General features: G+C 57.8%; 10 protein-coding genes across 10 annotated transcripts in view; 5 read left to right on the top strand and 5 right to left on the bottom strand.

Moving 5' to 3' along the window:
• Positions 1-65: 65 nt before the first annotated feature.
• Positions 66-408, top strand: SDRG_14558 (hypothetical protein; the record flags this gene model as incomplete). Its single annotated transcript, XM_008620694.1, has 2 exons — positions 66-187; positions 234-408. 2 exons carry the CDS (start codon positions 66-68, stop codon positions 406-408), a joined length of 297 nt encoding a protein of 98 aa, XP_008618916.1.
• On the bottom strand, positions 376-1,783 carry SDRG_14557 (hypothetical protein). Its single transcript, XM_008620693.1, has 7 exons — positions 1,650-1,783; positions 1,344-1,588; positions 1,188-1,297; positions 1,003-1,135; positions 910-957; positions 612-863; positions 376-561 (listed from the first exon to the last, which is right to left on the bottom strand). The coding sequence occupies exons 1-7, from the start codon at positions 1,759-1,761 to the stop codon at positions 433-435; spliced, it is 1,029 nt and encodes a 342-aa protein (XP_008618915.1). The 5' UTR covers positions 1,762-1,783; the 3' UTR covers positions 376-432.
• A 501-nt stretch (positions 1,784-2,284) lies between these two features.
• On the bottom strand, positions 2,285-2,626 carry SDRG_14556 (hypothetical protein; the record flags this gene model as incomplete). Its single annotated transcript, XM_008620692.1, has 1 exon — positions 2,285-2,626. One exon carries the CDS (start codon positions 2,624-2,626, stop codon positions 2,285-2,287), a length of 342 nt encoding a protein of 113 aa, XP_008618914.1.
• Positions 2,627-2,940: 314 nt separating this feature from the next.
• On the top strand, positions 2,941-3,755 carry SDRG_14555 (hypothetical protein). Its single transcript, XM_008620691.1, has one exon. It carries the CDS (start codon positions 2,963-2,965, stop codon positions 3,725-3,727), a length of 765 nt encoding a protein of 254 aa, XP_008618913.1. The 5' UTR covers positions 2,941-2,962; the 3' UTR covers positions 3,728-3,755.
• Positions 3,756-4,620: 865 nt separating this feature from the next.
• SDRG_14554 (hypothetical protein) lies at positions 4,621-5,390 on the top strand. The gene has a single exon (XM_008620690.1). It carries the CDS (start codon positions 4,863-4,865, stop codon positions 5,112-5,114), a length of 252 nt encoding a protein of 83 aa, XP_008618912.1. The 5' UTR covers positions 4,621-4,862; the 3' UTR covers positions 5,115-5,390.
• Positions 5,391-5,811: 421 nt separating this feature from the next.
• SDRG_14553 (hypothetical protein) lies at positions 5,812-6,849 on the bottom strand. The gene is made up of 4 exons (XM_008620689.1): positions 6,755-6,849; positions 6,123-6,704; positions 6,016-6,072; positions 5,812-5,962 (listed from the first exon to the last, which is right to left on the bottom strand). The coding sequence occupies exons 1-4, from the start codon at positions 6,836-6,838 to the stop codon at positions 5,906-5,908; spliced, it is 780 nt and encodes a 259-aa protein (XP_008618911.1). The 5' UTR covers positions 6,839-6,849; the 3' UTR covers positions 5,812-5,905.
• Positions 6,850-7,480: 631 nt separating this feature from the next.
• On the top strand, positions 7,481-10,146 carry SDRG_14552 (TKL protein kinase; the record flags this gene model as incomplete). Its single annotated transcript, XM_008620688.1, has 13 exons — positions 7,481-7,770; positions 7,815-7,880; positions 7,926-8,009; positions 8,053-8,121; positions 8,170-8,232; positions 8,287-8,355; positions 8,402-8,464; positions 8,513-8,581; positions 8,632-8,858; positions 8,915-8,965; positions 9,013-9,379; positions 9,435-9,835; positions 9,887-10,146. The coding sequence occupies 13 exons, from the start codon at positions 7,481-7,483 to the stop codon at positions 10,144-10,146; spliced, it is 2,079 nt and encodes a 692-aa protein (XP_008618910.1).
• A 44-nt stretch (positions 10,147-10,190) lies between these two features.
• On the bottom strand, positions 10,191-11,571 carry SDRG_14551 (TKL protein kinase). The gene is made up of 4 exons (XM_008620687.1): positions 11,446-11,571; positions 11,058-11,397; positions 10,604-11,007; positions 10,191-10,536 (listed from the first exon to the last, which is right to left on the bottom strand). Exons 1-4 carry the CDS (start codon positions 11,510-11,512, stop codon positions 10,274-10,276), a joined length of 1,074 nt encoding a protein of 357 aa, XP_008618909.1. The 5' UTR covers positions 11,513-11,571; the 3' UTR covers positions 10,191-10,273.
• A 696-nt stretch (positions 11,572-12,267) lies between these two features.
• SDRG_14550 (hypothetical protein) lies at positions 12,268-12,578 on the bottom strand (the record flags this gene model as incomplete). Its single annotated transcript, XM_008620686.1, has 2 exons — positions 12,268-12,343; positions 12,391-12,578. The coding sequence occupies 2 exons, from the start codon at positions 12,576-12,578 to the stop codon at positions 12,268-12,270; spliced, it is 264 nt and encodes an 87-aa protein (XP_008618908.1).
• A 278-nt stretch (positions 12,579-12,856) lies between these two features.
• Positions 12,857-14,495, top strand: part of SDRG_14549 (hypothetical protein) — a gene marked incomplete at its 3' end in the record, with an annotated part of 2,608 nt that continues 969 nt past the window's right edge. The window contains exons 1-9 of the mRNA XM_008620685.1: positions 12,857-13,084; positions 13,128-13,199; positions 13,244-13,342; positions 13,393-13,458; positions 13,505-13,570; positions 13,622-13,696; positions 13,744-13,806; positions 13,854-14,071; positions 14,122-14,436. Coding sequence (XP_008618907.1) covers positions 12,882-13,084; positions 13,128-13,199; positions 13,244-13,342; positions 13,393-13,458; positions 13,505-13,570; positions 13,622-13,696; positions 13,744-13,806; positions 13,854-14,071; positions 14,122-14,436 — 1,177 coding nt within the window. The 5' untranslated portion in view covers positions 12,857-12,881. The remainder of the gene's footprint in view (positions 13,085-13,127; positions 13,200-13,243; positions 13,343-13,392; positions 13,459-13,504; positions 13,571-13,621; positions 13,697-13,743; positions 13,807-13,853; positions 14,072-14,121; positions 14,437-14,495) is intronic.

Here is a 14,495-nt window from a genome sequence, read left to right as displayed (position 1 = left end):
TTTTGTTTTCACCAATCCCATGCACCCATGCCCACCGTATCCGTATGGATACGTATCCGGAATCCATGCCACCATCGCGCACGTCGTCGGCGATCGCCGGCCGCGAAGGCGCGCGCATCGTCTCGACGGGCGCCATCTGGGGCTACGTCATTGTCGGTCTCTCGTTCGCCTTCTTTATGACCTTCTTGTACGTCTACCTTGCCTGGATGAGGGCCTCATCATGGCGCACGCAGGTACCTCATCGTCGTCGCCAAGCTGCTGCCCACGGACGACCCGGCGCGCTTTCCCATGATGGAGACGATTCGGCGCGACCACTTTTACTGCTACCTCATTCCGCTCACGATTCCCGCGGGCTTCATCGCCATGTACATCAACTGGGTCAGCCTCAAGTACTTCCGCCACAACTAAGATCTCATATATTCGGTCGACCACTCACGTCGCCGCCGTATTGCTACTACGGCCGACAAACGTGGCGTTCTGGATCAAATTCTTCTCTTTCGCCTTGCGGAGGAGGAAGCGCAGGAACGCCGCTTGGCGCGGGCAGCGCTTTATCGACGCCATCTAGTCCCAAGACCGTTGCAGCCCAGCGGCGAGTACGATGCAGTGCCTACCGAGAGCGTCGCAGTCTTGGCCGCGGCCGCCTGCGCGACCTTGACGTACTTGTTGAACTTGGCGCTGTGCTCGGGGTACGCCTCGGCGTGCGGCCCAATCTCGTGGTTGAAGAGATTGAAGCCGACGACGACACGCGCCGTGTCATAGGGCAGCGCCGAGACCGGGATGCTGCCGTGGGGAAAGTTGCCGTCCATGACAATCCCGCGCTTGTACTTGTACGGCACCACAACGTACGACGCGTCAGTCGTCATCTACAGCAGGCGCGTCAGGATGACAGATCGCTCAGTCTCTCGCTACCTGGTCCAGCGACGGCAATGGCGCCACCGACTCCTTGTACCCATGCTCCTACCCTGCGTCAATCGAGAGAAGAGCGCCATGTGTGCTGCGTACCTTGTAATGGTCGAGGCCGCGCGTGTTGGCGTAGAAGGCCCCGCCCTCCATATGCGATTCGGGCGTCTCGTTGAGCCGGCTCACGTGCAGCGTCGCGCCATACATGGGCGGGTACGTCACGTTGGTTTGGTACCTAGTGCGATACGACAATAGTGTCCATCGCATGTCAATAGGTTGTGTCGTACCGAAACATTTCCGCGTAATCCATGTGGTAGGCGACCGTGTCGCTCACGGTCGACGTGATGACCCAGACAACGACGCCGTGCGTGGCGGCCCAGTCGGCGGCCGGAATCGCCTAAGACATGCGCATCACAGGCGTCAAGCTACACGCATCGTGGTACCTCGGCCCCGAGGAGAAAGGCGCGGATCGTGCGCAGAGCTAGCGTATGGCGCGCGTGGTCGTCCTTGGTTTCAGGGTACGCTTCGAGCTGCCGGTCGAAAACGTCGCTCGTTCGAATGTACACGCCCCACACCTTGGCCGCGACCGCGCTCTCGTACAGGTCGCCCGCGACCGCGTCGGGCACGGCGTTCTCGACGATGCGAAAGAGGCCCGGCGCCGTCTTGGGCTGGTCCACGACCATTTTGCCTACGCCACGTGTTGTCAGCGAGAATCGAAATTTGAGCTTCGCAGTCAGCGGCGGGCGCACCTGGTGCCGGCGCGGCGTCGGCAGCCGAAGCACCCGACGGGCGAAAGCCATCGTCCCAAGCGACAACGTGGCGGTTGGTCGCGACCCACGACGGCAGCGAGGTCTCGGGCATCGGCGTCTCGGCTCTTCAAAAATGAAGATCCATGACATAACCGGACGCAACAAGACGACGCATCCGGATAATGCAACGTCAGTGACGACGATGCCGGCGAGTTGCACATAGAGACGGCGCCCGTCTCGTTTGCCAGCGTTTCGCCGAGCGTGCTGCGACGGCTTTCCATGGGGCTAGCTGCAGCTGCATGTGAGTAGTCTTCTTGGGTGCAGGACCTTGCAGAGTGTGCACGGTCGTCTTTGCTTTGTTGTATCGTCGGCGCATGCGTGGTTGCTGCGGCACCAGCGTCCTCTAGCTTGTACGCCCCGTGCAACGTGGCCAACACCTTTTTCCAGTCGATGCAACCCAAGCATGTAGTAGCATTCGAGCGGCCGCAACATGCCACGCCCTCTGCCAAGGGCAATGTCGTGACGTGGCAGTCTCCTATCGCAGCTGCACTTGTGCCATCGCATATCCTAGTCGTACGGCGGTGATCCCTCCTGCGTGTCATAGGAACGGTGTTGGATTTGGTACATAACGGAGTCTACCACTCGCGGTTGGCAATGAGCGACTCGATATCGAACTGCAGATAGCCGTACGCTTCCGCAATGCACCCAATGTCGTTGGCGATGCATTCGCGCGCAACCGTGTCGATGATCGAGCCTTGCTCGTTGAGCTCCTCTTCGAGCGCGTTGAAGGCCGCGGTCGTCGCATGCGTGAGCTGCTCGAGCCCGTCGAGCGTGAGCGGCTTGGCGTCTTCGATGGCAGCGCAGAGCGCGCGCAGCAAGGTACGGCCCTTCTCGATCGAGTTCGCCGGGTAGAACGAGCTGCCGCGGAGCTCGGCGAGAAAGTCGTACGTCGCCATCTTGGCGTTGGTGATTGCCATCTCGATAGCTGAATGGATTCCAAGTGGCATTTTGCAGTTGGTGGCATTGTGCCACGTTGGATGCCGAAAATAAAGAGGCTTGGGACACGCGCCCATGACGTGGGCACGCTATGGCCGCCACGTACGTACACTTGTAGGCATACTGCACCCGTAGCACGTCGCAATGTGCTTTGTGCAAGCTTGACATTCGTGTGAACGTCCGTCGGATTCGCAGCGTCTGCGTTTGTTCTTGGACCTCAATACGATTTAAAAGTGGCATGTGCCGAATATAGGCCGCAGCCAGCACGTTCGAAATTTGTCCTTTTTTTTTCGTGGTTTGTCCGGCCACGAAGCGCGATGACAGGGATCCCCTGCCGTGGCTGCCAGTACTTCAACCTGCCCATCATGAACAAGTGCGTCATGTGCAAGGCGTCCATGCCACCCGATAGCGAGAAGGTCCAGATCCTCTACGAGCAGGTTCAGCGGCTCGAGACGCAGCTCGCTTCGTACGTCAACGCCGAGGTCGGCCCACCAAGCGTCGCGCCGCCGCCGCCGCCGCCGAGCGAGAAGCTGCCGCCGAGCGAGAAGCTGCCGCCGAAAGCGCGCATGGTCTTCTACAACAAGCGCGACCAGTACTTTCGAGATCCAATCCTGATAGCCCAGCGCCTCGATGCGACGCGCAACCATACGCCCGTGCCCTTTTCGGGCCAGCGGCAGCTCTCGTGCGTGTGGTGCTGTCGGGCCAAGCACGTGACGGACAAAGCGCCGCACTCGCGCCACGGCTGCAAGACGAGCGTCCACTGCGCCGAGTGCAAGGTTGCGCTCTGCCAGCGCGACCGCGGCAACGGCGGTGTCTCGTGCTTTGAACAGTTTCACGCCGCGCACGCGCTCAACAACCCGTGCCAACTTGGTAGTAGCAGCAGTAGTAGCAGTAGTGGTACCGTCGCGCTCGCCAGTAGCAGCAGCAGTCTCCTCCTTCCCGCCAATAGCGTCCTCGCCAGCGCACCAACGACCGTCGCCCGGCGAAAGAACCTGTCGGTCGCCAAGGTCCCGCGCGTCCGCTCCAAGAGCGCCTATGTGCTGACAACGCTGCCGCCGCCCAAAGCCTATGCGTCTATTTAAACGCAACATGTGTGGCGTTCTTCTTGCATGCAGTTAGCAGACAACCATCTCGCGTGCACCTCTGGCTAGAGCGTCTTTGTCACTACCTCTAGGACTGTCCGAGCCGACTTGCGACGTACTATGCCCACATATGTACACCATGGATGGCCGACCCATTCTATCATGCATGACCGCCAGCCTCGGATGGCCATTCGTATGGGAGAGAGCACACAGTCATCCTCGTCAGCATGTCATGAGGTCAAGCGACATAACAACGTGGCGGCCGCGCAGGTTTTTGTCCTTACGCTGCCACGTCAGCGCGCCACTTCTTTGGCCGTGGGTTCGGCGAAAAGAACGGACCGCCACACAGTGCAAGTGGTAGCCAACACCGAGTGGTCGCGATCTCGATCACAATAGCATACAGCGGCCGGCGCAGTAGCCTTCGAGGCCCATCCTGGCGCGCCACGAGCGCTACGAAGTCGCGCGACGTCGTGTAAACCGACGTTCCTTGTCGTTCCAGAGCCGCCATGGTTTGGTGAGGCCTTGCTGGATCTCGCGTACGAGTGCGCGCGTTGGAGGTTCGTTTGCACTGTCGCACCAATGGAAAACAACGCTTTCTTGGTTTGGTCCGTGGCAAGGCTATTTCCACGCAATTTTCAACGCCCGCTCGCAGGCCGAGAGCGGACGTGGGGGCGTGCATATCCTGTGTGCACCGAGTAGCCCGCTGCGGTATGTTTGGACGTGCAATGGCCACATATGATGCGCATGGAAGCGTCCTGTTCGCCGTCGATCGTCGACTTCGGCATGGATCGTTGCGTGTTTCTAAACGCTTGGTCGGTTTCCAGTGCGCGCGTCTCAAGCGCAGACAGGCGTAACGACGCGCCAGGTGGCGTGAGCATCACACCCGTCGTATACAAAGGGCAAGGTCACGACAGGCCGGCGCGCGATTGGTGGCAATGTGAAGCGACGAATTCCTTCGCCCACGTTCGTGGCCGTTCACTGTAATGTCTACGACGTCTTGATTCGGCGCGTTCGAGGTGCGGGAACTTCGGCTCACTTCCGAGTTTGCTCGGACCCTTTCTCTTCCTCCTCCCGTCTTTGTGTTCGTCGACCGACAACAAAGGCTGCTCCGCGCTCTCATTTCCAGTAACCAAGCATGCTCCACATGAACAGCACGATCGATCCGGTCGTCAAGGACACGGCCAGCCTCAAGCGGCGCTGGTTCGACGACGACAACGACGCGTGCGACGAGTCGCCGGCCATCGCGCTGCGCCATGACCTCGACGCGATCACGGTCGACGTGTGTGCGATGCAAGCCCAAGTCGACCAGGCCGTGCTCGATGTCCAGCGCCTCATGGCCATGATCACCGAGCTCGATGGCCTCCGGAAGCGGCGGCGCATGTGCTAAGCAAAAGCAGACAAAGAAGAAGACGCGAAATGACAACGACGCTCCACGATGCTCGACACCGATTCGTCGGCAAGACGACGTGGAGGAGGAAGGGAATGGAGATCAAGTGGCCACACGCGGCCAGGCGACCAAGACGACAAGATGTAGACAAGTAGACAAAAATTAAGATGCGAGTCGATGATAGATCGGGTTAAGCGCACCATAATATTTATGAAGCACCGCTGCTGCATAGACTCGCTGGTTGCGATCGGGTGACGGCCGCGATAGAGTACCTTGGGTAGCGAAGAGCCAAGCCGAGCATTACATCTGCGGCGTGGGACACCGTGGGCGCGACCGCTCCTTTTGCGTGGGTGGCAGCCAGCTGGGACATGCACGCAACGCCACACCGCGTTGCCCACGTTTGGACAGCACTGGTCCGCAGCTCGGGTCCGCGCGGTACCGGTAGCCGACAAGTTGAGCATACCCCATGCACCTGTGGTCCTCGCAGCAGCGGACGAGTTGTTGTTGTTGCAGCGAGTTCCACAGACTTGTAGAGAAATTGGGAGCTCGATACCGCGACGACAAGGCCGTTGCGTCCGAGGGCGTGCGTTCGTGCCGCCAAAGCGTGGCCGCGTTGCCAAAACGTGCTGGATGGAAACAGAGATCGAAATGCTGAGCCTCGACACACACGGCCGCACATCAATGGCTTATTGTGCTTATTGTGCTTATTGTGCTTATTGTGCTTATTGTGTTTATTGTGCTTATTGTGCTTATAGTGTAGACCGGTAATCTGAGAGCTGCACGAGAAATAGTTACTTGGACTTGGCGGCGACGTCCTTGCGGTACGCTTTCCAGCACCCTTGGCACACCTACACGCCAACACGATGTGAGAGGCGAAGGCGGTCGCGTCGGTTGGTCGTACGAGCACGTTGAGCACATGCAGGATCGCCATGCCACCGAACGCCATGGCGTACTGCACCTAATCTCGGTGTTAGCGCCGCTATTCTTACATTCGGTTAGTAGGAGTACGAGATGCGGGAACCGGGCGCGGTCGGCAAAGACAGCAACGTGCACCGCGATCGGGAGGACACCGCGCGTCGCGACAAAGGTCACCCAGACGCCTTGCCACGCGATGGCGTAGATCGCATGCGTCATGTTGTAGCCCGCCATCGAGAGGAGCTTCCGCGCATGAAGAAAGACCGAGTTCAGCTCCAGGAGAAGCATCACGACCAAGTAGCACTGGCCAACGCCATAGACGATCGCCGACGCGTAGCATGCGCCGACCATGATGTGGTGGGCGAGAATCCCGGGTGCCTTGAGCCACAACTTGTACGCGATAAGGTCGTAAAAGTCGTAGAGGAAGTAGCCCGTCGAGATGGCGAGCGGCAGGATCGCGCCGTCGGGGCTGGCGAGGACCCAGTCGGCGTCAAAGAAGACGCGCCCGTGGTAGCTCAGCACGGCGAGGCTCACGCAAGACGAGAGAATCGAATGCAGAAGCGAGACCGACGTGTTGAGCCACAAGAGGCGGTCCATGGGTGCGTCGCTGCGGAACGCGGCCACGCAGGCATGTGACGCATACGGCACCACGCATATGCGCAGCCCGTAGAATACCTACGCGCAGACTGAGCACACGCTGTCGCAGCATGGAATCGCGTTGGTACCAGCGCCGAGAGGCCAACGGGGCCAAGGCCGGGCACGTAGGCAGAGGCGCCGATCGCGCTCACGAAGGCGAGAAGCGCCAGCATGTTGCTTTCGAAATTGACGTTGAAGTGCCGGTTGCGGTGGGATCCGGATAAAAAGGCCGACGACGGCGGACTTCCATGTTGCACTTTGAGCGCCGGTCAAGGATCGACCTGTGATGAAGCAGGCGAAGAAGGAGCAGCGATACTCGGGCCCACCAAGAAAGGGTCCACGCAAAGACCCATAAGCCCACGAGGTAGGCGTAACCATATGAGCTGCAGTGCAAGGTTTGCCAGGTTGGCACAGCGAGCCATACTATCTCGACGGCCCTTGCGCTGTTGACGCTACAGAGACCAGTCGTTGGAGTAGCGTGATGGAGCGTCCGTGTAGCGCAATTTGCAAAGGAAGCGATCGACCTCGTTGCGCAGAGCAGACCAAGCGGCTGCAGAAGAATATCAAATTGTCAGGCCAACTGGCAACCTCGCTGCAAATGGCGACGCCTCGTTGCCAGATTGTGGTGGCAGTGGTGGACTTCTTAAGGGCTAAACGAGTGCTCTCGACTGTTGTTCCAGTACTTGATCGCCTGGTTCTCGCGACCTTGGCCACATCTACACCAACGTGCGATGCAACACATTGTGGCGCAGCGCTAGGCTTGTACGATCGTGCTGAATAGCGCATCCAAACACGGTCATTTCGAATTGGTGCCGATGATGGTATCTCGGTACCTCGTCTTCCTACTCTCGATCGCTGCGGTTGGCGCAGCGCAGAGCCTTCTGGCCGAGTGCCAGCGCTACGGCCACAATAGCTCATCGTCCGACTGGTTTGTGTACACCAACGACGCCTACTGCGCGACACGAGCGTATGGCTGCCTCCTCAACACGGCCACGTGCACCTCGGTGAATGCGGCGGCAGCGAGTATGAACCCGAACAACCAGGAGCTCAAGCTGCCGCTTTGCAACGCAGTGGGGAACATCGCCTTGTCCAATGCTTCGACCTTGTACATATACCGTGTGCTCTTGTGGGTTTTACACCTTTCTCTAGAGACCTCACCAACCAAGATTTCGTCGAGATGAAGGACGCCGTCTTGCCACCGAGCCTCGAATACTTGTATGTACAACCGAGGTATCGCTAGCAGCGTCACGGCTTGCGCAGGACCATCGCGCGATCGACAGTGACGGGGCTGGTTGACCCGTCGCAAAAAGAGCGCAAGGTGCTACCGGACTCGCTCACGCAATTGTACGTCACGGTGAGGACATGATCACATACTGTCACATTCTAGTTTTGCACTGCGATCGAACCTTGGCACACTCTCTGCTGCCTTTACGTGGCCGTCCAGCTTGCTTGAATTGTATGCAAACGACATATTGATTCGGTATCTGATCCGGGTCTTGGCTAGGTACTTGACCAACGCGGTGGTGCGCTCGATGCCGCAGATCATTGCACCGGCCTTGCGCAATCTGTACACTTATCGACTTTACGACGCGTCGTTGGTTCGACGGAAATACTGTTGTAGTGTCCTTATCAACGTCACGGCGCCCTTGAGGATGCTCGACTTGGTACCGACGCAATCCGTCGCCTCCATGTACGCAAGTATCAACTTGACAATTTTAATGAAGGGACGCGGTTAGGACGCTTCAAGACGCAACCTTGACAAGCATCGTGGATCGCAACTGGTCGAATACGCAGTTCTTGTGCGTCATCGAGTCGACTCACATGTCTAACGTGCTCTATGGGGTTAGAGACCTCTCCAACAACCGGAATCTGAGCACACTCTTCAACGTCACACTCTCTCCTGGCCTGCGCTACTTGTATGACATCATGTCTTTGGTTTATGACTCATGGTTTGTATCGACATTAGTGGCTGCTTCAACTGCTCGCTGACCAACATCACCGTGCACCAGTCGACATTTGAAGCGTTCAACCGCCTCGAGATCGCATTTCCCGAGACAAGCTCGCCGTCGTCTGGCTTTGGCTATGACAAGCCCATCACAACAGACGCAGCCGCGTGCGCGGCGCTTCAAGGTTCGGTCCAGAAGCTCCAGCCGCTGCAGCGTTTTTTGAACGTCGAGCTGTGTGTGCTGCCAGGTATCGTGTGAATGGTTAGTCAACATATTGTGATTTCGAACCTGCATTTTGAGTAGACCCCAACCCTGCCATACCACTAGAAGCCACACCTGAAGAAGCCACCACTCGTACCTGTCGCAGAACCTACTTGTCACTCATACTATGAATTGTTTAGACACGGGGCTCATCGTTGGCTGCACCATCGGTGGTCTCGTCGTCGTCGGTCTGCTCGTTGCTTATGGTTTGCGTCGTCGCGCCAACGACGCCCACGCCGACGGCTACTACTACTGCCGCACAATCAACAATGCCACCGATGGCACCGGTGACTACAGCGAGATGGGTCTCAACGTCGACGACCTCCGCATGCACAAGCTCGACGTCGGCGATTATGTTGTCACGGGCAAGAAACCACTGGCGTCCGGTGCCTTTGGCGAAGTCTGGCTTGGCGCGTACGGCAACGACAAGGTCGCGATCAAGCGCATCAAGGACCGCCGCGTCGAGAGCGTCCGCAAGTTTATCGACGAAATCACGCTCATGGCCAAGTACGTTATCGCTTTTTGTGGAAAATATTGTCTCATATGTTGTGGACTACTGTAGGATGGACAGTGATTTCATTGTCGCGTTCGTCGGCGTCGGGTGGCGCCGGCCGATCGAGATTGAAGTCGTCGTCGAGTACATGGACCTTGGCGACCTCCGCAACTACCTCCGGACAACGTCTGCGGCTCAGTTTGACTGGCGCCAAAAGGCGTCGACGATCATGAGCATCGTCCGCGGTCTTGTCTACCTCCACACGTTTGAGCCGGCGATCATCCACCGCGACCTCAAGTCCCGGAACGTCCTCCTGGATGCCAAGAAGGGGACCAAGCTCACCGACTTTGGCGCGTCTCGTGAAGCGTCCGACGCCAACATGACCAACGGCATTGGCACGTACCAGTGGATGGCGCCCGAAGTCATCATGGGCACCGACTATACGATCGCCGCCGACATTTACTCGTTTGGTACTAATATCTCTCCGTAGATTAGGGTTTGTGATGATGCTGCTGCTGTAGGCGTCATCTTGTCCGAGTTGAGCACGCACGCCGTGCCGTACGGTGACGAGATCAACCCCGCAACGGGCCGCGCGTACACGCAGCAGGCTATCATGACCAAGGTGACGTCGGGGAAGCTGCGGCCAACGTTCGAGTCGGTGACGACACCAACGTGGGTCCGCAAGATGGGTCACCAGTGCCTGGCAGCGTCGCCCGACGACCGTCCGACGGCTCTTTTGCTCACGTCGATGGTGCAGTGCGCCATGTCTCAGTCGGTGTAGTCTCACATTTTTCTATCAAGTTGGCAAAATTTCCAAACAAATCATTGCTGTATACACTATGTACTATCATGGTTTTACATGGACTACTGTATCCAGGATGCACAGCAAATCGGTCGCGCAAAGCGCACTAGTACTCGGTAGCCGCTCCGATAAAGTCCCGGACGAGCACCGTGAGCTCGAGTGTCGTCGGCCGCTGCGTCGGGTCCAGCGACAAGCACCGATTCCCGACCTCGAGCAACCAGCTTGGAGCTGCCTCTGCGAACGTGGGTCGCAGTGCACCGGATGTGACTTTCGACAAGATGGCTTGCTGGCTCAGTGCTCGGCCGGACGAGGCGTTCAGAGCATCGCTGTAGGGAACCTTGTGCGTACTCATCTCAGACAAAATGACCCCTACACAAGATCAAACATCAGAAACATCAGAACCCTAGCCCCAGATTGCCCTAGCCCTAGACCGTACCAAACGAGTAAATGTCGGCGGCCACCGTATACTGGGTGCCGAGAATGACTTCGGGCGCCATCCACTGGAACGTGCCAATGCCGTTCGTGAGCGTCTTTTGGTCGTCGAGAATTCGTGAAGTGCCAAAGTCGCTGAGTTTGGTTCCGTTTCTCGAATCCAAAAGCACATTGCGCGACTTGAGATCGCGGTGGATGATCACGGGCGCAAACGTATGCAGAAACACGAGACCGTACACGATGCTCTCGAGGATCGTCGCCTTTGTACTCCACGACACATTTTCCTCCGTGGACGCGGCGAGGAAGCTGCGCAGGTCGCCGAGGTCGCAGTACTCGACGATGGCCTCAATGTCCATGAGGCGGCGCCAGCGCACACCGAGAAGTCGGACAATGTACGGGCTCTCGAGTCTACATCCAGAGAATGTCAATATAGCTATGATAGAATAGAAAGTAGAGACGTGTGGAGGAGCAGAATCTCGTGAATAAAGTCGTGGACAGAGGCGGGCGATGGACTCTTGACGCGCTTGAGAGCGACGGTGGTGTGGGCGTAGATACCGCGCCAGACGTCGCCGTACGCACCCGAGGCGAGTGGTTTGGTGCCGCAAAGAACGATGGCGTCGGCGTCGATCTGGAGCAAATGGAGGGTTTTGAGCTCATCCGGTCGGAGCGTTGACGCGAGGTAGTCGTCGTCGGCCGACCGACTGGACTTGGTGAACATCTTGCTCGTGTGGTAGAGGCATGTAATGATACCAGCGAGTACAAGCACCGAGATTGCCGTGACGGCATAAATGGTGAACTCTACAATATATATCGTGTGGAGACGACAAGAACGGGTGAGGGTTGTACCATTGACGTTGAAGTCATAGGTATCATTTGCTGCACCGGGAAAGACGCACACCGTGTACTGCGGCATGGCATTCCACAATCGTATCACGTGGCGATCGGTCCCTTCGCACGGCCCGCTTTCGAGGCTTTGGACGCGAAAGCTCGTACTCGGATCGAGGCGCTGGAGCGCGCGAAACGACGCAGTGTCGAGGCGCGTGGACGTCACATTGCAGTTAGAGCAAGAACTGCATAGACCGTCAAGTCATGCTGGATCAATCGAGGCGACGTACAATCGCTGAAGGCGGTCCGAGAGGTACAACGCTTCGAGCTTTTGAACGCTAAAGAGCTCCCTACGTAGTAGTTGGTCGCATCCACCAAGTGCTCGAGACGAAAACACACAGTTGCTCGAGGTGGGAGTGGTTGCCACCAAAAATGCCAATGCCTCTAGGCACGTCCAAGCGCCTACGTGACCAGTAGCACCTCGATGGGTCCCCTCAGGAAGGCGCACAGATGCGTCAGCGAATATGGGAAACTTCCGCTGAACGACACGTCGCTGTTGTCAACGTCTCTATGCACAGTCGTGAGCACCAACACTGCCCTCGATGGAATCGTCGTACAGCTCCTTGATACGGCGCATCCCCGTCAAATCGAGGCCTCGGAACGCATCCCTCATCGTGCAATTGGTGAGCTTCCTACGTAATGCTGCATCATCCACGTCGATCGTAGAGTCGAGAGACCAGCGCTCGAGGCCTCTGGGAAGGGTCAAGTTTGCAAGCGAGCTAACTGTAGCGCGTTCCAACCATCTACACGTCGCCATGAAGGCACTCCGTTTCGGTGCGAGCCCTACAGGGAGCGGAGTGCGGCCGGCAGCTGCAGGTACTTGTGCGTCAAATGATGGTCTTGGACGTTGACCATGGTGCTACACAGAGCGTACGTTAGAAGCCAAAAGCTTGTCCAACGACTTACAGATTGGCTGGCGCGTGGTGCGAGAGGTCGCCGAGGAGGTAGCCAGCGGCAAAATCGAAGCGGGTCGCATTCGCCGGCAGCGTCGCCACCACTGAGCAACGACCATCGACGACGCAAGCAGTTGCGCACGAGCCGTCGTTGGTCAAGACGGTCTCGCCGGGCTGGAGATCGTCGTACTTGCAGGCCATTTTGGAATAAACGCAGCAAGCCGATGGTCCCGCCATCGTTGCCAACCCCAGCGGCTATTCTCCAAATATCTCCAAAGTGTCTTTGACCGACAAAAATCGGGTTGTTCAAGAGACACTATAGTGATAAAGACATTTGATTTGAGACGAATCGGAGAAACATGGCGCGCGCTTCTGGGTGACAGCCCTGTCGTTGACAACCATCGGTCAGACCCACATGGACCAGACCCGCTGCTAACTGTTACCGACAGCCTAGCCACTGACACACAGACAGCAACACAGACTTGTGTATTCACCACTTGTTGAATGGACTCGACGGTGTGCAGCTACAGCGACCTCAGCGACCAGCAGCGCGTGCTTGTGGCCGACGGCTCGTGCGGCACGGCGGCGACCTGCCTTCTCGACCGCAACTGCGCGATCACCATCGTCATGCCAGTCAACGCCACGCGCTTTGATCTAGAGAGCCACTGGCTCATAGGCGACCTCTCGCGATACCCGCACGACACACTGTACGTTCCAATATTGGTCCATTCTGTCATTTGACAGCCATAGAGAGCTCGCGCAGCTGCAGAGCCTCACGGGTCTCCACACGTTTTTCCAGTTGCCAGTAACTCTGCGCGCTCTGTATCCACCCGCTTCGATTTCTTGCCTTATATGGAGGCTGGTAGCTCGCTTGTCAACTCGACCTTTCAAGACCCGGCGCCCAGCGAGTATTTTGCAGCCGACTCTCTCCAAGTCCTTCAGCTGCCGCGTGCGATCGAGAGCGTGTAATTTGTGTTGCATGCTCAAGGAATCTCTCATATCGATATTGATATAGGACGCTGCACACATGCATTTTGCAGGGAAACGTGCGATTCCCGGGACTCCGCAACCTCCAGCGACTGTACCAAGCTTGGATTGGTGTCGATCTCATTTCTCGACGATACTAGAGAGGTCCGGCGCGCTCGCTTTGACGACATTTGGCTGCGCGATGTCCGCGACACGTTACGGCACCTGTACCTATATGCAACTGGTGGATCCCTCGGACGACGCTTGACCTGTACTAGCGTACTCGACAATATTGCGCTGACGGGCTGGACCAAGCAGTCGCTGAGTCTGCCACTGCATCGACTTCAGACCCTGTACGCACGAATGCAAACGGATGCGCTTTGTTATATCCGGTGATTAGAGAGCTTGCTGGCGTGCGCACGTCGATCTCTCAACTCGACGTGTCGTCCGAGCTGCGCTACTTGTACTCTGCACTTGATGGTTGCTACGATATGACACTGGCTAGTGTAGTGCCTGCGACGACTGCGACATCTCCAGTCTTATTGTCGACAATACAACGTACGCGGCCCTCGCGGCGCTCGCGCCAGCTTCGCCCAACGCAACGAAAGGCTATCGCGTCAGTGGGATTCACCAAGATGCCTCTGCGTGTGCTATTGAGCACGGCCACGTCCAGATATTGTGGCGCACCAGCTCGGTCTGCATCCCCGATCGCAGCAATACGGTGGATGGTACCGTGTTTACCACCGCACGACCCTTGGCTCATGGCGTTCCTGCGTAGTCTACGGCGGAAGCTATTCGTTCCGGCGCTACCCACAGTACTACGTTGGCGGCGGCGTGATTCTCTTTTGTGTCCTCTTCTTCGCCATCTGTATCATCCGCCGCGGACGCCGTGCGGTCAAGAGCCGTCGGTCGGCCGACGACGACTACCTCGCGTTGACACTTGGCTCGAGCGAGCTTGACACGCTACAAATGCTCCAGATCGACGCCGACGCCATCGTTCTCTGCGGCACCAAACCACTCGCCTCTGGTGCGTACGGCGACGTCTGGCGCGGTATCTACGCCCACACAACTGTCGCTCTCAAGCGCGTCAAGAGTCCATCACCTGCCTCTGTCCACGACTTTATCCACGAGATTCTGCTCCTCCACACGTCT

This window comes from Saprolegnia diclina (genome assembly GCF_000281045.1).
Source record: "Saprolegnia diclina VS20 unplaced genomic scaffold supercont1.74, whole genome shotgun sequence".
Lineage (NCBI taxonomy): Eukaryota > Oomycota > Saprolegniomycetes > Saprolegniales > Saprolegniaceae > Saprolegnia > Saprolegnia diclina.
The sequence above is the reverse complement of the archived record's forward strand: the minus strand, read 5'-3'. Positions and strand labels throughout refer to the sequence as shown.

Excerpts from the sequence above, each read along its gene's own strand:
- SDRG_14554 (XM_008620690.1), top strand. The coding sequence starts at position 4,863 with ATGCTCCACATGAACAGCACGATCGATCCGGTCGTCAAGGACACGGCC.
- SDRG_14557 (XM_008620693.1), bottom strand. The coding sequence starts at position 1,761 with ATGCCCGAGACCTCGCTGCCGTCGTGGGTCGCGACCAACCGCCACGTT. Across the intron at positions 1,589-1,649 it reads CGACGCCGCGCCGGCACCAG|GCAAAATGGTCGTGGACCAG; the intron begins GTGCGCCCGCCG and ends CACGTGGCGTAG. Across the intron at positions 864-909 it reads CATTGCCGTCGCTGGACCAG|ATGACGACTGACGCGTCGTA; the intron begins GTAGCGAGAGAC and ends CGCCTGCTGTAG.
- SDRG_14551 (XM_008620687.1), bottom strand. The coding sequence starts at position 11,512 with ATGCCGCAGTACACGGTGTGCGTCTTTCCCGGTGCAGCAAATGATACC. Across the intron at positions 11,008-11,057 it reads GAGATTCTGCTCCTCCACAC|ACTCGAGAGCCCGTACATTG; the intron begins GTCTCTACTTTC and ends CTCTGGATGTAG. Across the intron at positions 10,537-10,603 it reads CGCCGACATTTACTCGTTTG|GGGTCATTTTGTCTGAGATG; the intron begins GTACGGTCTAGG and ends GATCTTGTGTAG.
- SDRG_14555 (XM_008620691.1), top strand. The coding sequence starts at position 2,963 with ATGACAGGGATCCCCTGCCGTGGCTGCCAGTACTTCAACCTGCCCATC.
- SDRG_14553 (XM_008620689.1), bottom strand. The coding sequence starts at position 6,838 with ATGCTGGCGCTTCTCGCCTTCGTGAGCGCGATCGGCGCCTCTGCCTAC. Across the intron at positions 6,705-6,754 it reads CCGTTGGCCTCTCGGCGCTG|GTATTCTACGGGCTGCGCAT; the intron begins GTACCAACGCGA and ends GTCTGCGCGTAG. Across the intron at positions 5,963-6,015 it reads TGCATGTGCTCAACGTGCTC|GTGTGCCAAGGGTGCTGGAA; the intron begins GTACGACCAACC and ends GTTGGCGTGTAG.